Genomic DNA, 21850 nt, shown 5'->3' with positions numbered 1-21850 from the left:
AAAATCATAAGAAAAAGGAGATAGTACAAACATTCTATAATATGGTGAACCAAAACCAAAAGGATGTCATAAAAGAATATTGAAACCATGTACATTTCAGAAACTTTAAAAATTTAAAGTCACGTTTATTTATGACTTACATGCCTCCACTTGAAAAAAAATAACTTGAAGCAGTTTATTAAAAAGATGTATATGGCAGATACAATAAAATAAAAAAAGCTCAAAAGTGTGAGTTGATTCCATAAATGTGGGCTGGAGTATCTCAACAACCACACTATTGACAGTTTGGGCTGGGTAATTCTTTTGTTGGAGGCAGCTGTTCTATGCATTCTAGGGTGTTTAGCAGCAGCCCTGGTTTCTGCCCACTAGATGCCAGTAGCAGCACCCCTTTTCCTCCTAGTTGTGACAACCAAAAATGGCCCCAAATACTGCCAAATGTCCCCCAAGGGGCAAAAATGCCCCTAGTTGAGAATCAGTGGCGTAGGCTAATAAAAGCTACTGCAACTGAGATTAAGTTTAGCTGTGAGTATCTCAACAGCTAAAACATGAAAGTTAATCATGTTTTGGGTTGCAGGACACTCACTGGTAAAAGCAACACTGTTTCACTGGGAAAGACTTTTTTTCAGGCTAAGTTCTAAGATAAATTTATTCCATGGCTTTTAATATTAAGGAATATTAAAGTATATAATCTTTATTGACTGCACCACTGATTGTATAGACGTTATAGAAATAATCTCCATGTGGCTGTTTCTTATGCACCATAAAAAAGCAAAGGAGGGCCGGGCGCGGTGGCTCACGCCTGTAATCCCAGCACTTAGGGAGGCCCAGGCAGGTGGATCACCTGAGGTCAGAAGTTCAAGAACAGGCTCCTCAACATGGTGAAACCCCATCTCTACTAAATATACAAAAATTAGCCAGGCATGGTGGTGGGCACCTGTAATCCCAGCTACTTGGGAGGCTGAGTAACTTGAACCCAGGAGGCAGAGGTGGCAGTGAGCCAAGATTGTGCCATTGCGCTCCAGCCTGGGCAACAAGAGCAAAACTTCATCTCAAAAAAAAAAAAAAAAGCAAAGGAATACTATGAAAACAGCTCAGCAAAGCCATTTCTGTGGGAAGAAACTGGAGGACGGAAAAGGGTTTCTGAGGATCCAGCTTGCTAACAGGAATTGGACTTTAAAATTCTAGAGGGAAGACTGCCTCATGTCACTCTCACTTAATGCCAATGATGTGTTTTTATATGGTATTTACAGAGTATAAAATAAACATTCATATGAGTATATGAGTATAATGAAAATAAACATTCATACAGTGTAAAATAAACATTCATATGAATAACAACTAAAATATGAAACAATCAATTTGTGAGGAAGGCAGATGATTTTCACTCCCTTTAAAAATTTCATTTAATGTTGTATTTTGTTTATGCAGGGGAAAATATTTCATTTGAAAAAGACAATTATGAACTGTAGAATTTAAATCTGTGAAAGTTTTGGAGTGGAAAACTTAAAACCCTTGAATAAACACATCATGAACAATACATGACACAGATAAGTATTTATTTTAGGAGATTACTTATTATTCAGCAAGCCTTAAAGAAACTGAATTTTAATCTTATATATGCTAGATCACAATTTAATATTAAATGCAAAATTCGTTTATTTAACGGCTCAAATTTGTAGACCTGAGTAATAAATGTGTGTGGTATGTATAAAATGACATAATGTTAGACTAACAAAAGCAAACTGCAGGACAGTTCATACAGCACTTGAATAGTAGTTATCAGTGGGTAAGGGGGCTGAGGCCAAGACAAAGAAATTGGTGAACAATTACTTTTATTTTATATATTTCTGTAGCATTTTTAAAAGCAATGTCAATATTAGTCCATTCTCACACTGCTATAAAGACATACCTGAGACTGGGTTGTTTATAAAGAAAAGAGGTTTAATCAGCTCACAGTTCTGTGGGCTGTACAGGCTTCTGCTTCTGGGGAGGCCTCAGGAAACTTACACCATGGTGGAAGGCAAAGGGGAAGCAGGCATATCTCCACATGGCCGGCAGGAGACAGAGAGAGAGAGAGATAGGGGAGGTGCTATACACTTTCAAACAACCAGATCATGAGAATTCTATCATGAGACACCACTAGGGGGATGGTGCTAAACCATTAGAAACCACCCCCATGATCCAATCATCTCCCACCAGGACCACCTTCAACACTCGATCACAATTCAACATGAGATTTAGGTGCAGACACAGAGCCAAATCATATCAAAGTCTGTAACACGTAAGTTAAAAATACTAGAACAGTCTTTAAAAATGTGTTTTGATTCAACAAATTGGTTTAAATTTCACAAACATTATGCTTGACCCCAAAGATCCATACCTTGCAAATTCATTTTCAGGTACTCCAATCAAAGCACAGAACAAAACAAAACAAAAGGACAATGGTAGCTAGGTGGATGTACTATCCTACCTGGGCCTCCCTTTTATTGCATGGCCTGTCCCTCTAGACACACTGTCATCACTATTGTCAGGCCTCTGAGCCCAAGCCAAGCCATCGCATCCCCTGTGACTTGCACGTATACATCCAGATGGCTTGAAGTAACTGAAGATCCACAAAAGAAGTAAAAATAACCTTCACTGATGACATTCCACCATTGTGATTTGTTTCTGCCCCACCCTCACTGATCAATGTACTTTGTAATCTCCGCCACCCTTAAGAAGGTTCTTTATAATTTCCCCCACCCTTAAGAAGGTCCTTTGTAATTCTCCCCACCCTTGCGAATGTACTTTGTGAGATCCACCCCTGCCCGCAAAACATTGCTCTTAACTTCACCGCCTATCCCCAAACCTATAAGAACTAATGATAATCCACCACCCTTTGCTGACTCTCTTTTCGGACTCAGCCCACCTGCACCCAGGTGAAATAAACAGCTTTATTGCTCATACAAAGCCTGTTTGGTGGTCTCTTCACACGGACGTGCATGAAAACTATATAAGAGCTTGGAGTTCTCATGCATCTCTGCCACTCAGAATCCCACGATAGCTCAGCACTCAAACCTACCCCACTGCTTTAATGGTAAAATATACATAACATAAAATACATTATTTTAACCCAAAATTATATATAACATAAAATTTGTAACTTTTATCCATTTTTAAGTATATAGTTAAGTGGCATTAGGTACATTCATTCACATTTTTGTGTAACCATCACCACCATCCATCTCCAGAACTTTTCTCATCTTCCCAAACTGAACCTCTGTACTATCACTCAATCAATCCCCATTTCCCCTTACCCTTGGCAACCAACACTCTACTTTCTGCCTCTACATTTGAGAATTCAAGGTACATCATATAAGTGGAATCACGTAGTATTCATCCTTTTTTGAGGTGCTCATTTCACTTAGCATAATGCCTTCAAGATTCGTCCATATTGTTGTAGCATAAGTCAGAATTTCCTCCCTTTTTAAGGCTGAATAATATTCTATTATACAGACATATCACATTTTGTTTACCCATTCATCTGTCAATGGACACTTGGGTTGCTTCTACCTTTTGGCTATTGTGAATGCTGCTGCTATGAACACTGGCATCCAAATACCTATTTGAGTCCCTGCCTTCCATTCTTTCGGGTATATCCCAAAAGTGGAATAGCTGGAGCATATGGTAATTCTATTTCCTGCCCCACCTTTGAACCTCTCCCTTAACCCTCTCTTCCAATCAAAACACACTCATCATCTGTCTTACGCTGCAAGGAGCTGCTGTCAGAAAGCTGTCACCTAGAAAGCACCTAATCATGACAATGTATTAATAGGTGACAAGGCTGAATAGATTACCCCTCCCCAGAGGCATCTGCATTTTAATAGGGGAACATCTTAAGAAAGAGGAATGACTTTGTCAAATCTTGGCTTTTCAACGCAGCAACACGCTAGGGGTGGGATGGGGCCATAGAAAGATGACAAAGACATCTCAGGAACTTTGGTTACACTTAGTTTTCTCTTTTTCCACTCCCAAAATGTAGCCTTTTCCTTCCTGCCTTGTCCCAAGTTCTATCCTCGTACCTACTCTGCTGTATTTAATCTCCCAACAAGCAACATTCCACTATAAACCAACACAACAACCCTGTCTAGGAATCCTTCCTGCCAGCAAAAGCTTAGGTGCTGCAGAAGCCAGGTGAACCAAATAGCCACTGATTTCCTGGGGCTAGTCTGGTCAGCCCAAGTGAAGATTCCTCTCTTAGACCTGTTCCTCTCCCTGTGTTTCCAGTGTCTGTTAATGGCCCTGCAGTCTCTTTCCAGGCTCAAAGGCTCAGAGCATCTCAGCCTTGTTTATACCTTCACTCTGCACCTGTTCTTCTGTCTTCTACTCCATTCTCACTAGACTAACCTATTCCATTCCCCTACTCCACTCCATTACCTCTTAGGTCCCACTGCCTCCAATCACACTGCACTGTCCCTCCCTGCACCTGTGCTCTGTGCTTATAATGTGCTAAAGCTTTCAAATGTCTACAGAATAATTTAAATTCCTCAGCCTGATATCTCAGAACTCTGACTCCAACTTACCTTTCCAGTCTCACCTCCCACTGCTCCCCTTCATGCATTCCTGTCAAACTGTTTCCTGAACATAGCCTGAAATATTTCAACTGTGCCTTTGTATACCTAATCCCTCTACACTCAGATGCTGCCCTGATTCTCTCCAAAACACTTTTCCTCTTAACTCCCATTGCACTTTATCTGCATGGCTACAGCACGTCTTATTTTGAACTTGTCTTTGAGAAGCATTGCTCTCCTAACGGCTGTAAAAATTGTCATCTTCACCTCCTTGCCCATCCTCTCCAGCTATCCCTCCCACTTGCTCGGTACCCAACCTCCCAGACCTTCCTTCTGTGTTGGGAATGCACAGTTCTTTTTGGCCCCAGGGCCTTCACACATGCTAGCCATCCAAGTTGGCACACCACTTCCCACACCCCCACAAACTTAATAGTTCATCTTCTTTCAGGATTCATCAGTGCCTGAAAGGAGCCATCCCTGACTCTACATTTCTCTTTCACGTTCTCCTAGTGCATATCACAGTAAGCAATTATAAATATCCATTTGATTATTAAATGTATTATTTTTATTTTGTATTATATTTCTTCAATCATCTGCAATTTACCCCATACCTAGAGGGCAGTGATTGTGCCTGTAATATTCACGATTTTAACCCCAGTGCCCAGAAGTATGCCTAGCACATAATAGGGCTTAAAGAGATATTTATTAAATGAATTAACATTTTGGTTTTTGTAGCTCAGTCTATATGCCTGAAAAGACGAGGGAGGGCAGGTACTCAGAAAGCCTATACTTAAATCTAGCTTCCCCTACCCTCCTCCCTTCCACTCTCTCCTCTGCCTCCCTCCCTCCCACCTCTTTCTTTAAAAAGAGAAGTGGGATAGGAAAGAAGAGGATGATTGGGAGAAGCAGTTCTGAGAAACAATACACAGAATGTAAGAAAATTTCAAAAAGACAACTGTCATTAACAAAAGACAATACTGCACCAACGAGGAAGAACGGAATGATTTTTTTAAAAATAAGAAACTGAGAACTCTTTCTTGAAAATTAAAGTTAAGATAGCCAAAATAAAGAATTCATGAGAAAAAATGGAAAATAAAGTTGAGGAAATTTTGCAGAAAGTAGATTACACAGACAAAATTGATCATAATGATGATAATATTTAGAACCTATATATACAGCAATTACTATGCCAGGCAATGAAGTGAGCCTCACAACCTGCTTATGAGGAAGGTACTAACTATTATTATCCTCAAAATGGAACACGGGAAAGGTAAGAAAATTAAAGGAACAGTCTGAGAAATCCAATAACTAAGACTGTTTGCTTTCAGAAAGAAACAGAAAATACAGTGCAAAGGCAATGTACATGCACACATCCAAGCACTGTAGGATACAAGTCCCCAGGACTGAAAGGATGCACCAAGGAATAGAAGGATACAACACTTTTCTTTTAGAAATCCATACGTAAGTACTTATAGATGAAATTACAGTTGGTCCTCCATATCTGTGGGTTCAGTGTTTGTAAATTCAACCAACCAAAGACAACAAAATATTCAATATCAAAAATATTCAACAACAACGAAAATGAAAGGCTGTGTCTGTACCAAACACGTATAAGCTTTTTGTCATTATTCCCTAAACAATATAGTATAACTATTATTTACATAGCATTTGCATTGTATTAGGTATTATATAATTAATCTAGAGGTTAAAGTATACAGGAAGATATGTGTAGGTTATATGCAAATACTACCTCATTTTATATAAGGGACTTGAGCATCCACAAATTTTGGTATCTGTGGGGATCCTGGAACCAATCCCCTGTGGACACCAAGGGATAAATGTATATGGATTCCCAGAGGAAAATATAGGGACTAGGTGGGATGAATATAAATTCAGTAAAATCAGCCAAGAGTTGACAATTGTTTAAGCTGGGTGATAGGTACATAGAGATTCATTTGGGTATTCACTCTGCTTTTGCATATGCTTAAAATTTCCATAATAAGAAGTTAAAGAGAAAACAATATAGGATGATTCAAACAATCCAACTTCTCTCCTCAGAAGTGAACCTTTTTCAGACCTCTGTTTATCCATTTATCATTTATTTACACAACTACACAAACACATCCTCTACTTATTTATAGAGTGCTATCATGCTATATATACTGTTCTGCAACTTGCTTTCTTATTAAATGATGCATCATTAACATCTTTCTATAGCTGAATACTATGCTGAAACCTAAATAAATCATAATTTACTGATTCAGTCCTCCACTGAAGAAAAATAAAATGTTAACCGTTCCCCTGTTACCAATAACTTTCTGTTGTTGGCTATAATTATGTGTATTTTACTAATTGGGTAAAAATTCCCAATGCCTATAATTGTACAATTATAAAACTATTTCAAAAACAAAATTAAATACAAAAAACTTCAAAATCAATGAAATTCACATTAACAACGTAAATTTCATGTGATACTTTGCTGAACTAAAACACCACTTATAATGTGGGTTACGCTACAGGTAAAATACTTGATAACTATGCATATATATACTGTTCTCATCTATCTGTCTGGTGACTCCTTTCCCGCTTTTCTCCATTAAGACTACTGAGGTTGCAGCGAGCCGAGATGGCACCACTGCACTCCAGCCTGGGCGACAGTGCGAGACCTTGTCTCAAAAAAAAAAAAAAAAAAACTACTTAAAATCCTTGCATCAGATGGGATTCCCTCGGCAAGGACATTTACACAGTAAGTTGGGTTTTGCTCTTTTCACACTGGATTGCCACAGTGAAATTTGACACCAAACCTCATAAACAAAAATGCAAATGGGGGATTCAAGTCTTATGAAACTCATCAATTATAATGTAACCCAGAGTATACATATGTTTAATTTTTTAATGATGCCAAAAATTAAAATAAAAAAAAATTCTCATAGTAGAAAGACTGGAAGAAGAGAAAGTGGTGGGAAAAGGAAAATCAAGATTTTTTTATATCAATTTTGAGATACCCCTTGAGACATCTGAGTGGAGATGCCAATTACGCACTTAGAGATAAAGTCAGCCCTGAAGATAAAACTCAATGGCATTTAAAGGCATGGGGTTAGATAAGATCGACTACTGGGAGTAAAGATGGAAAGGTGCAGAGGATCTAGAATAGAGCCCTCGAGCACCTTAACATTCAGAGGCCAAAGAGCAAATACTTTACTTTTCAATTCTGGTAAAGCTACAGTATATATGAAATGAACAACTTAACATATTGTTATGGGTGTACATTTAAACGATAGGCTCTTATGTGCAGTGCACAGGGAAGCTTTTGTTATGTATACTGCTGAAAGTGTATGATAAAAGAGTTTTTGCATGCAGACTAATGATTACTTACTATGATGATAACTGGCTGAAAAGGTATTTTGGAATCAGGACACAGGAAGAAAGGGCAAAGAAAAGAGAATGCTCAAGTTTAGTAGCTCTGAGAGAACTATTAACACAAGATAACATTTCTCAAAAATAAAAAAGTCTGACAATACCAAGTCAAAAAGGTGAAAAGGTATGGAAAAAAAGAACTCATGAACTGCTGCTGGAAATATAAATTAGTAAAGCTTCTTTGGAGAGCAATTTTGTAATTCTAGCAAAATTTAAACCCAGCTACTTACTTAGCAATTCTACTTCTGAGTATACAACTGTCCTAAACCTTTACACACAGCAAAAACTGAAAATAACCTTAATATCCATCAAAAGGGGAACAGAAAAATAAAATGTGATACATCAATGTAATTTCATCTAGTAGTTCAAATCAATGGACTAGAGCATGCTCTCTCTCTCTCTCTCTCTCTCTCTCTCTATATATATATATATATACATACACATAGATAATTTTATTGTGGTTGCTGTTGTTTTGTTTTGTCTTGTTTTATAGAGACAGGGTTTCATTATGTTTCCCAGGCTGGTTTTGAACTCCTGGCTCAAGTGATCCTCCTGCCACAGCCTCCCAAAGGGCTGGCATTACAGGTATGAGCCACTGCACCCTGCCTACATTTATCCACATGAACATATTTCAAAAACAATGATAAATGGAGCAAAAAGACGCAGAATGGTATCTATAGTATGATACCATTCATAAAAATTTTAAGATTCATGATAGTGGTTTTCTCTGGAGAGGTTGGGAGAGAAGAGAATGAAACTGGGAAGGGGTATTAAAGGAGCTTCCACTTTTGTAATAATGCTTTTTTTATATATATATAATATAGAAGCAGGCAAATACAACAAAATGTTAAATTTTATTAGTTCTGGGCCAGGTGCAGTGGCTCACAACTATAATCCCAGCACTTTGGAAGACTGAGGCAGTGGATCACTTGAGCTCAGGAGTTCAAGACCATCCTGGGCAACATGGTGAAACCCCGTCTCTACCAAAAAAAAAAAAGATAAATTTTATTAGTTCTGTATAATAGGTACATAAAGACTTATTACATTATCCTCTGCTTTCATCTCCACAATTGGAAAAAAAGAGGCTGTGCATACACTGCTTTATTCGTAGAGGGAAAAAGGCAAAATAAGCAATAAGGAAAGAGTGAAAAATGTTTAAACAAGCTTATCATGGTCAACTGAACATGTGTCTTTTGAGCATGTTGCAGGAAAAATTGAGAATCTGAATTTTTCAAGCTGGCTATAAAAGACAATAATACTTGAGCTTTCAACATGACAGGATTAAACTATTTCTTTATGGCACTGATACTCAGTTTGATCAAAAGGCATATCTAGGTGATATATCCAGTATTTCAAGAGCCTAAAATCATCATTTTAGGGCTGTAATAACATGGCATTTAAAAGTGAAGATAGGCCGGAAGTGGTGGCTCATGCCTGTAATCCCAGCACTTTGCAGGGCCGAGGAAGGTAGATCACCTGAGGTCAGGAGTTTGAGACCAGCCTGGGTAACATGGCGAAACCCCGTCTCTACTAAAAATACAAAAATTAGCTGGGAGTAGTGGTGGGCACCTGTAATCCCAGCTACTTGGGAGGGTGAGGCGGGCGAATCGCTTGAACCTGGGAGGTGCAGATTGCATTTAACCGAGATCACACCACTGCACTCCAGCCTGGGTGACAGAGAAAGACTCCATCTCAAAAAAACAAAAATAAATAAATAAAAGATAATCTTGATAGATTTTTTAAAGGATGATGTGGTACAAACATTTTGTCATTTTTTTTTTTACTCTTTCCCAGCCCATGATTATTCTCTTCAGTATCTTGAGAAAGAAACTAATGATACATTCATGGTTAGGCATATTTTAAAACCACATTCGAATGTTAAAATTGAATGTGAAGAAAATACCTTCAGAACGAAATACAACCAAATAATGCATTAGAAACCCATTTGGCACCATCCTATAAATTAAAACACTTTATCTTCTAACTTCTTTTGAGTGTGATCAATGAAGTATCTGACAGAGAGTTGAAAATATTCTTCAGTGAAAAATTTCTCCATAATTTATTTCTTTTTTAGACACAGTCTTGCTATATTTATTGTCCAGGCTCAGGCACAGTGGTTATTCACAGGTGTAATCAGAGCTCACTGTGGCCTCAAACCCCTGGGCTCAAGCACTTAATTCTCCTTGCTCAGCCTCCTGAGCAGCTGGGGCTACAACTGCATGCCACCATGCCTGGCTCTCCATGATTTCTGAGTCTGTATTCAATCTAAATATCTGACAGTCACTTGCTGCCATTACCAAAGAACTATAGTTCTGAGTTAGGACTACTTCATAATTTAATGGAAATTAAGAAAAGAAACCAACTAGATGAACGACCACAAACAGTACTGTACTGGACACTGAAAGGAAACAATGTTTATTCCTATTTTAAATATCATGAGTTCCTAAAAGTCATCTAAAATGGAGAGTTCACATGTATGCTGAATACCCATCACGTGGTCTACAGATTCCTAAGATGTGAGGAAGCATTAGGTAGGCAGAGATGAAGCAGAAAAGGAGGTGAACCAAAGCCCCACAGCCTGTTGTAACATTTTGCCTGGGGCTGCTCTGGGCCTAGGACAAAGGTAGAAAGCTCTTTTCTTCATCCTCCCTCCAAACATCTAGGCTGGCCTCTTACTCCTACAACTCAATTCTCAGGCCACGTGATAACACTGTTCAATACATTCTAACTTCTAAACAAAGCAGATTTATATGTAGATTTCATTACTATTTAGAAAATACTAACAAAAGAAAACAAACAACATTATTATATTTTGCATTTGTACAACACTCAACACTAAGAAAATACAAAGAATAAAAACCAGAGTTGAGTTTTTCCTATTCAAGGAACCCGTGTTGATAATAACAGCAACCCTGGCATTACGAGGTGACTGTAAGGTAAGTGCAGCCTTACCGAGCTGGTTCTTCATCCCCATGAGCACTGAGTTCATGTGTGCTTTGGATGCATACAGCTTGCTCACAGCCTTCCTTGACCTGATCATCTCCTTGGCCAGAACAACACAGACATCCTTCTGGCCCTTCTTGGCAGCATCTTTCACAGATCGTTTCACTTTTTCTTCTTCTCTTTGGATATCTAAATTTAGAACAGAACACCAAAAATCAAGGGTAAGTCAGGTTTATTGGCACTCAAATACATTCTTATTGTGATCTAAATGTATCTATTAAATAGAAAAACATATAGAAGGATATACATAAAATCAAAATAACGTAGTGAATATTCATCATTTCCAGAAACAACATCAAAGTTTAAAAGAAAAGTACGATCCTATTATACTTGACAAAATTTCTAAACACCTTTCTAACATTTGTTGGTACTGGCCCTAAGAATTTTTTAAAAATTACTGTAAATGCATTCCAGAGCTTGCTCCAATAATCAATAAGTAGTATTCCCACAATTATAAGAGTACAGTTTCTATACAGTCACCAATCATTTCTAAAAACCTGCAACTTAAGGAAAGCCTGAACATATTATAAGTCTCATACCAGCATCAGCTAAAGGTAAGATAAGTCTTCATTATATGCTTTATGATCAGTAGTGTTTTCTCCAATTTTTAAAACTGTGGTAAAATACATAAAATATACCATCTTAACCATTTTTAAGTATACAATCAGTGGAATAAAGTAACATTCACATTGTTGTGCAACCGTCACCTCCACCCAGACACCCAGAACTCTTTTTTTTTAATTTTTTGAGATGGAGTTTCACTCTTGTTGCCCACGCTGGAGTGCAATGGTGCGGTCTCAGCTCACTGCAACCTCCACCTCCCGGGTTTGAAGTGATTCTGCCTCAGCCTCCCAAGTAGCTGGGATTACAGGCACCCACCATGATGCCTGGCTAATTTTTGCATTTTTAGCAGAGATGGGGTTTCACCATGTTGGCCAGGCTGGTCTCGAACTGCTGACCTCAGGTGATCCACCTGCCTCGGCCTCCCAAAGTGCTGAAATTACAGGCATGAGCCACCGCACCTGGCCCAGAACTCTTCATCTTTCCCAAAACTAAAATTCTGCACCCATTGAACAGTAACTCCCCATTTCTCCTTTCCCCTAACTCCTGGCATCCACCATTCTATTTTCTGTCTTTACGAATTTTACTACCCTTGGTACTTCCTTTAAGTGGAATCATAATATTTTTCTTTTTCTGACTGGCTTATTTCACTAAGCATAATATCTTTAAGGTTCATGCATGTTGTAGCATACGTCAGAACTTTCTTTTTAAGGCTCAATAATATTCCATTGTATGTATATACGACATTTTACTTAACCATTCATTTGTCAATGGACACTTGGGTTACTTCCAATTTTTAGCTATTGTGAAGAACATGAATGTACAAATGTCTTTGAGACCCTGCTTTCTTTTGTGTATATGCCTAAAAGTAGAACTGTTAGGTTATAGGGTAACTCTATTTTTAATTTTTTGAGGAACAGCTGTACTGTTTTTCACAGTGGCTACATCATTTTACATTCTCACTAACAGTATACAAAGTTCCAATTTTACCACATACTCACCAACACTGGTTATTTCCTGGGGGTTTTGTTGTTGTTGTTTTGATAGTAGTCATCCTAATGGGTATGAGGTCGTTCTGATTTGCATTTCCCTAATAATTAGTGATGTTAAACATCTTTTCATGTACTTACTGACAATTTGTACAGCTTATTTGGAGAAATTCCAAAAGTCTATTGAAGTCTTTTGCCCATTTTTGAATTAAGTCATTTTATTGTTGTGGCATTTTAGGTGTTCTGTATATATTCTGAATACAACCTCTCATCAGATAAATGATTTGCAAATGGTTTCTCCCATTCTATGAGTTGCCTTTTTCTCCGTTGGTAACATCTTTTTATTTTTTTAATATACAATTTTTCTTTTTCTTTTTTTGTAGAGATGGGGTTTCGCCACGTTGCCCAGGCTGGTCTCAAACACCTGGGCTCAAGCAATCTACCCACCACAGCCTCCCAAAGTGCTGGAATTACAGGCGTGAACCACTGTGCCCTGCCAGGTAATCTTTTTAAGATGCACGAAAATTTTTGATTTTCATGAAGTCCAGTTTGTCTACTCTTTTTTAGTTTTTGGAGATGGATCTATGTTGCTCAGGGTGTAGTGCAGTGGCTATTCACAGGCATGATTATAGCACATTACAGCTTCATACTCCTGGCCTCAACTGGTCTTCCAGCCTCAGCCTCCTGAGTAGCTGGGACTACAGGCACACATCACCATGCCCAGCAGTTTGTTCTTCAAGTTGTGAAGTTTTACCCTGTGTTTTTTTCTAAGAGTTTTATAGTTTTAGCTCTTACATTTAGGTCTTTGATCCATTTGGGGTTAATTTTTGTATACATTGTTAGGTAAAGGTCCAACTGAATTCTTTTGCATATGGATATCCAGTTTTCCCAGCACCATTTGCTGAAAAGTGTCCTTTCCTCCACTGAATGGTCTTGCTACCCTTGTCAAAAATCAGTTGATAACAGACACATAGTTTTTCTGGATACCTATTTCTATTCCATTGGTTTATATGTCTTTATGTCAGTACTACATTGATTTTATCTCTGTAGCTTTGTGGCAAGTTTTGAAACCAGGAAGTGAGTTGTCAAACTTTCTTTTTTTAAGACTATTTTGATTATTTAGGGTCTCTTAAGATGCTATAAGAATTTTAGGACAGATATCTCTATTTCTACAAAAAATGTCATTGGGATTTTGATAAGGATTGCACTTTGAATGTATAAGATTGCTTTGGGTAGTACTGACATCTTAACAATATCTAATCTCCCAATACATGAAAATGTGATGTCTTTCCATTTATTTATGTCCAATTCCTTTCAGTAATATTTCATCATTTTCATTATACAAGTCTTTTGCCTCCTTGGTTAAGTAAATTCCTAAGTATTTGATTATTTTTGATACTATTGAGAATGGGTTTTCTTAATTTCCTTTTCAGATTGTTCATCGTTAATATAGAGAAATACAATTTTTTTTTGGTGCTGATTTTGTATCTTGCTGCTTAATGAATTTATTAGTTCTAATAGGTCTTTTTTGAAAAATCTTTAGGGTATTATACATATAGTATCAGCTGCAAACAGAGATTTTTACTTATTCCTTTCCAATTTACATACTTTTAACTATTTTTTTCTTGTCCAATTCCTTTGGCTAGAAGTTCAGTATCGTGTTAAAGAGAAGTGGCAAAAGTGGGTATCCTTGCCTTGTTCCTGATCTTAGACAAAAAGCTTTTAGTCTTTCACCATTTATTTTGAGAGTCCCTGTGGTTTTTTTCATACATGGTTTTTACTATGTTCAGGTAATTTCTTTCTATCCCTAGTTGTTGTTTTTAGCATGAAAGGGTGCTAAATTTGGCCAAATGCTTTTTCTGCGTCAATTGAGATGATAATGTGAGTTTCTTTTCCCCTTCATGCTGTTAATGTGATATATTACGCTGATCAAATTTTACATGTTGAATCATTCTTGCATTCCAGGATAAATCCCACTGGCCGTGATGTATACTTATTTTAATGTGTTGCTGGATTTGGTTTGCTAGTATTCTGTTGAAGATTTTTGCACCAATGTTCATAAGAGACACTGGTCTATAGTTTTCTTGCAGCATCTTTGTCTGATATGATATCAGGACAATACTGGCAACATAGAATGAATTAGGAAGTGTTTTCTTCTCTTCAATTTCTTGAAGTTTGAGAAGCATTGGTGTTAGTTCTTCTTTCACTGTTTGATAGAATTCACCAGTGAAGTCATCAGGTCCACAGCTTTTCTTTGTCAGGATATTTTTGATCACTGATTCACTCTCCCTACTAGGTATAAGTCTGTTCACATTTTCTATTTCTTTATGTTTCAATCTTGGTAAGTTTTATGTTTCTAGTAATTTGTCCATCACATCTAGGTTACACAATTTATTAACATACAATTGTCCATCGTATTCTTATAATCTTTATTTCTGTGGAATCAGTAGTAATGTCTCCACTTTCAACTCTGATTTTAGTACTTTCAACTTTCTCTTCTTCCTCAGTCAATCTAGTTAAGGTGTATACATTTTGTTGTCTTTTTCAAGAACCAACTATGGATTTTGTTAATGCTCTCTATTCTTTTTCTGTTCTGTCTCTGCTTTAATCTTTACTATTTTCTTCCTTCTGCTAGATTTGGGTTGACTTTGTTCTTGTTCTGTTTCCTTTAAGTTAAAAGCCAGGTTGCTCATCTGAGATTTTTTTTTTTTGAGACAGGGTTTCACTCCCGTCACCCAGGCTGGAGTGCAAGGTTGGTCACCATCACAACTCACTGTAACTTCTGCCTCTGGGTTCAAGCAATCTTCCCTCCTCAGCCTCCCAAGTAGCTGCGACTACTCACAGACCACAGCACCTAGCTAATTTTTGTATTTTTGATAGAGACAGGGTTTCGCCATGTTGCCCAGGCTGGCCTCAAACTCCTGGGCTCAAGTGATCTGCCCGCCTTGGCCTCCCAAAGTGTTGGGATTAAGGCCACTACACCTGGCCTTCATTCTTAATGTAAGCATTTATAGCTATTAATTTTCCTCTGAGTGTTGCTTTTGCTGCACTTTCTAACTTTCGGTATGTTCTGATTTGGTTTTTACTTGTCTGTATTTTCTGATTTCCTTTGTGATTTCTTTTTTCACCCATTGGTTAAGAATGTGTTGCTTAATTTCCATACATCTGTGAATTTTCCAGTATTCTTTCTGTTACTGATTTCTAATTTCATCCTGTTGTGGTTAGAGAAGATACCTTATATATCTTTTAAATTTGACTGAGACTTGATTTACAGTCTAACATATGGTCTATCCTAAAGAATGTCTTGTGTATATGTGAGAAGAATGTGTAATTTGTTGTTGGGTAGTATTCTGTATACATCTTTAGATCCAATTGCTTTATTTCTTTTTTTTTTTCTTTTTTTTTTTTTTTTTTTTGAGACGGAGCCTGTCTCCCAGGCTGGACTGTGGTGGCACAATCTCAGCTCACTGCAACCTCCACCTCCCAGGTTCAAGCAATTCTCCTACCTCAGCCTCCCGTACCTGGGATTACAGGCACACACCATGACACCCAGCAATATTTGTATTTTTAGTAGAGACAGGGTTTCGCCACGTTGGCCAGGCTGGTCTCAAACTCCTGACATCAGGTGATCCAACTGCCTCGGCCTCCCAAAGTGCTAGGATTACAGGTGTGAGCCACTGCACTCTGCCTTCGTTCTTCAAGTCCCCTGTTTTCCTACCTAATTCCTATCTAGTTGATATACCCATTGTTGACAGTGCAGTATTATCTAACTATTATGGAAGAACTATTTCTGTCTTCAATTCTGTCCACTTTTGCTGCATATGTTTTGACAGTCTGTTACTGTATACAAAAATATGTACACTTGTATTATCTTCTTGCTGTATTTAATCTTTAATTAATATATAATGTCCTTCTTTGTCTCATATAATCTTTAAAATCTATTTTATCTGATAACATAGCTGTCCCTGCTGTCTTTTATTTACTATGTCCACAAAATATCTTTTTCCATCCTTTTGCTTCCAATCTATTTGTGTTTTTGGATCTAAAGTCTCACTCTTGTAGACAGTAATATGTTTTTAAATATAATATTATGTTTTGTAAAATCCATTCTGCCAATTTGATTAGAGACTTTAAATCCATTTACATTCAAAGTAATTACTGTGGGCTGGGCACAGTGGCTCATGCCTGTAATCCTAGCACTTTGGGAGGCCAAGGCAGGAGGATTGCTTGAGTCCAGGAGTTCCAGACTAGCCTAGGCAACATGATGAAAACCTGTCTCTACAAAAAATATAAAAATTAGCTGGTGCAGTGGCATGCATCTATAGTCCCAGGTACTTGGCAGGCTGAGATGGGAGGATTGCTAGAGCCCAGGAGATCGAGGCTGCTGTGAGCCGTGTCACGCCACTGCACTCCAGCCTGGGTGACAGAGCAAGACCCTATCTCCAAAAAAAAAAAAAAAAAAGGAATTATTGATAAGGACAAATTTTCTTCTGCCAACTTGACATTTATTTTCTGTATGTCATAGCTATTTTGTCCCTTATTTCCTGCATTAATGTTTTCTTGTGTGTTTACTTGATTTTTTTGGTTAATGAAATGTTTTTATTCCCTTCTTATTTCCTTTTGTACAGCCATTTTCTTTGTGGATACCACGAGGATTATGCTTAACATCCTAAACTTATAACACTCTAATGTGAATCTGCATGAGCTTCTTTTTTTTTGAGTCTCACTTTATCACTCAGGCTAGAGTGCAGTGGCATCATGATCTCAGCTCACTGCAACCTCCGGCCCCCAGGTTCAAGCGATTCTCCTGCCTCAGCCTCCACAGTAGTTGGTATTACAGGCGCGCACCACACGCCCAGCTAATTTTTGTATTTTTAGTAGAAATGGGGTTTCACCATGTTGGTCAGTCTGGTCTCAAACTCCTGGCCTTAGGTGATCCGCCCACCTTGGCCTCCCAAAGTGCAGGGATTACAGGCATAAGCCACTGCGCCCAGCCTGCATGAGCTTAATTTCAAAAGCAGTAAGAAAACTATGCTCTCATAAAACTCTGTCTCTACCCCAGTTCAGTTACTGATGTCACAATGTTACATTTAGGCACTATGTGTCCAAAAACAGACTACCTTTTATTTCTTATTCATGTCTCTTAAATCATGTAGAATACAAAACGTAGAGTTATAAACCTTTCTAATTGTCCATGAATCTACCTTTAATGGAGATACTTATTTCTTCATACATCGTCAAGTTACTGCATAATGTCCTTTCATTTCAACCTGAAGGACTCCCTTTATTACCTCTTGCAAGTCAGGTCTAGCTGTAATAAACTCCCATGGCTTTTGTTTATCTGACAGTTTTGCTAGACATAAAATTTTGGTTGATAGGCCTTTTCTTTCAGTATTGAATCCACTGCTTTCTGGCCTCTAATGTTTCGGATGAGAAATCTTCTAAAATCTTACGAGGATCCTTTGTATGTGACAAGATGTTTCTCTCTTGCTCCTTTTAAGATTCTCTCACTGTCTATGGCTTTCTATAGTTTGATTATAATGTGTCTTTCTTGGCAAGATCTCACTTGAGTTTATCCTACCTGGAGTTCACTGAACTTCTTGGATGTTTATATTCCTATCTTTCATCAAATCTAGGAAGTTTTCAGCCATTATTTCTTCAAATAATCTTTCTGCACCTTTCTCTCTCTCTTCTCCTAAAATTTCCACAATGCATGTTGGTCTACTTGATGATGTCTGACAGGTCTCTTAGGCTCTGCTCATTTTTTTTTTCTTTTTCTTTTTTTTCAATAGACAGGGTCTTGCTCTGTTGCCCATGCTGGAGTGCAATGGCATGATCATGGCTTACTACAGCCTCAACTTCCTGGGTAGGTAGGACTACAGGCATGTACCACCACACCTGGCTAATTTTTGTTTTTATTTTTTGTAGAGATGAGGTTTTGCCGTGTTGCCCAGGCTGGTCTCAAACTCCTGGCCTCAAGCAACACACCTGCCTCAGCCTCCCAAAGTGTTGGGATTACAGGCGTTAGCCATTGCACCCAGTCTCTTTTTTTCCTTTCTGTTCCTCAGACTTGATAATTTCAATTGCTCTATTTTGAAGTCTGCTGATGCTTTATTTTACCTGCTCAAATATGCTTTTGAATCATTCTAGTAAGGTTTTCACTTCAGTTATTGTACTTTTCAGCTCTGGAATTTTGGGGTTTCTTTTCTTGTTTTCTAGCTTTCCATCGATTATTTCCATTTTGTTCACACTTTTTTTAACTTAATCCACCTTTTCCTTTAGTTCTTTGCACATCGATACTTGCTTTAAGTCTTTGTTTAGCAAATCTACCATCTAGTCTTTCTCAGCAAGTTTCTGGTGACTTACTTTTTCCTGCTTTGAGTAGGCCATATTTTCCTGTTTCTTTGTATGCCTTATGATTTTACTGTTGTTGAAAACTGAATGTTTGAATCTTCTAATGTGGTAACCCTGGAGATCAGATGCTGATTCCCCAGGGCTCATCAGGTTTGGTTTGGTTTTCTTTTTTGCTTTTTTAAAATTGGCATAGGGTGTCTGTAGTAAAGATCAGCACAAGGTATAAACTCAAGGTCTTCTGAGCTATTTTATGAGCCTGTACCATTCCCTGGGCACGCACAGTGACTTCTACATTCCCTCATATATACAGTTACTTTTGAGTAGCCTAGCTCTTGATGATAGGAATGTAAAATGGCACAGCTGCCATGGAAAACAGTAAATGGTTCCCCCCAAAATTAAAGATACAATTATTTGATCTGGTAATGCTACTTTCGTTTATGTATGCAAAAGTACTGAAAAGAATTGAAAGCAAAACAGATATCTGTACATCCATCTTCATAGCAGCATTATTCACAATAGCCAAAAGGTGGACACAATCTAAATGTCCATCAGCAGATGAGTATATAAATAAAATATGGTATATACAGACAACGGAATATTACTCAGCCTTAAAAAGGAATGAAATTCTGATACCTGCTATAACATGGATGATCCTCAAAAACATTATGTTAAGTGAAATAAGCCAGACACAAAAAGACAAAAATTATTTGATTCTACTTACATGAGGTACTTAGAATCATCAAATACTTAGATACAGAAAGTAGAATAGTGGTTACCAGGGGCTGGGGGTAGAGAGAAATAGGAAGTTATTGTTTAATACGTACAGAGTTTCAGTATGGATGAGGAAACAGATCTGGAGATGGATAGTGGTGATGGTTGCACAACATTATGAATGCACCTAATGCCACTGAACTGTACACTTAAAAATGGTTAAGATGGTCAGCTTTATTTTATGTAAATTTTACAATAAAAATAAATAAAAATCAGCAGCAAGACTAGTATGACTCACTTATAAACAAACGTTTGGGTATAAATACAAAAACAGAGAGAAATATATCTGGAAAAGGATGATCACCAAAGTGTTTGTGGTGGTTATCTCTAAGTGGTCGAACTTCAGGGTGATTTTAACTTTCTACTTTTCTGCATTTTCACACGTGTTTAACTACCTTTATAGTCATGAGTGCTCACCCAAGCTGACTATTTTCATTTGAGGAGCAGATGAAATGAATTACCTAAATTCTTTCCAATTATTGCCTATAATGAGTGTTCAAAATGTGTTACATTTGACTGAAAACTAAAAATGTGGACACCATAAATCTTCCATGAGAAGCTAGAACTCCCTATAGTTATATTTTGCTTTAAGTTGCTATTATTTTTAACTTGTTATTTAAGTATAACATATATACAGAAAAGTAAACATAACTGTACAGCTATATACATTTTCACAAATTAAACACACTCATGTAACCAGGACCTAGATTAAGAAACAGAATATTACCAACATGCCACAAGGCCCCCTTAAGTTACCTTTAATCCACCATTCCCCCCCAGTAAGCATAGCCAATAGCTTGACTTCTGAGAACATAAATTCATTTTGCAGTTGCTCATTTTTACACTAGTATTTCTTTTTAAATCCATTCACCTTGACTGCTAGCATAAAACCAAATGAAAGATCCTGATAGTGTTTCTGTGATAAATCCTCACATGCTTTCTTTCACAAGTTACATTTAAAGCAATCACATTACTTCATAGTCACACTTTATCAAAGTGCCCCATCCCCTTTTTTGGTATCACCATCAAGTAGTGAAGTCTCTACTGCATGCCAGGTACTGTCCTAAACACTTTATACATATTCACAGACTTAACTGTCACAACAATTCTATGAGATTCAAAGAAGTTTACTAAGGACAGGTGATATCAGAGTTTAAACCTGGTAATGTTAAGACTCCAAAATCCATGATCTTTTTCCTATATCATGTTAGAGTAAATTAATAAATTACTATTAATGACAAATAACAGGAAACCTACATGAAAGATATTGGGCTTGAAGATCATCATTTAAAAGGAAAAATGAGCTATGGATGTGAGAAGAATTACAGTAAGCATAGCACAAAAAAGGAATATGCAAGGCTGTGAGACACTAATGAAACTTATGAAGTTTCTAACATTTATTTTTGACACTGATCAATTATTATCATTGTCATATATTTTACCTCTACATGTTACAAGCCCCACAATACATTATTATTTTTACTTTCAAGAGTCAGTAAGTTAAAAACATTCTTAAGAGGAAAAAATAATTTATATTTACTTACATATTTACCATTTCCAGCATGCTTTATTCCTTCATATAAATCCAAGTTTGTATCTGGTATGATTTTTCTTCAGCCTACAACTTCTTTTAACATTTATTGTATTGGCAACAAATTCTTTCTGGCTTTTGTTTGAAAATATCTTTATTTCACCTTCACCTATGAATGTTATTTTCATTGGACTTAAGTCTAGGATAACATAGGGTTGTTTTGTGGGGTTTTTCTCACCATATGAAAGATATTCTAGTTTGCATCGTTTCTAATAAGAATTTTAAAATCATTCTTATCACTGTTTATTGGACCTAAATTTGTCTTTTTGGGGGGTTATCTTTTTGGTTTTCAGTAATCTTTTTGGTTTTCAGTAATTTGATTATGCTATGCCTTTGTATGGTTTTGTGTTTATTCAATTTGGAGATGAGTTCCTTGGATCTGCAAGCTTAACAGTTTTCATCATGTTTGAAAAACATTCAGCTACAATTTCATATGATCCTTCCTGACTCCTCTTCTCCTGAGACTCAAATTACACACATTAGCTCACTTGATACTAGAAGCTCTGTGTTGTTGTTGTTTTCTTTCTTCTGTCTGTACTACAGTTTGGATAATTTGTATTACAGGTTGAATATCTCTTATCCAACATGCTTGGGACCAAATGTCTTTCAGGCTT

At 37.2% G+C, this 21850-nt stretch overlaps 1 protein-coding gene across 2 annotated transcripts in view; it reads right to left on the bottom strand.

The window, feature by feature from the left end:
• The window catches only part of CHMP3 (charged multivesicular body protein 3), a 60373-nt gene that overhangs the window by 14881 nt on the left and 23642 nt on the right, over positions 1-21850 (bottom strand). For both annotated transcript variants that reach the window (XM_001138427.7, XM_016948907.4), the window contains exon 3: positions 10920-11099. In XM_001138427.7, the coding sequence (XP_001138427.1) occupies positions 10920-11099 (180 nt within the window). The remainder of the gene's footprint in view (positions 1-10919; positions 11100-21850) is intronic.

The sequence above is a fragment of the Pan troglodytes genome, chromosome 12 (assembly GCF_028858775.2).
Source record: "Pan troglodytes isolate AG18354 chromosome 12, NHGRI_mPanTro3-v2.0_pri, whole genome shotgun sequence".
NCBI classification, from domain to species: Eukaryota; Metazoa; Chordata; class Mammalia; order Primates; family Hominidae; genus Pan; species Pan troglodytes.
Note: the sequence above shows the minus strand (reverse complement) of the source record. Positions and strands in the feature narration are given on the sequence as shown.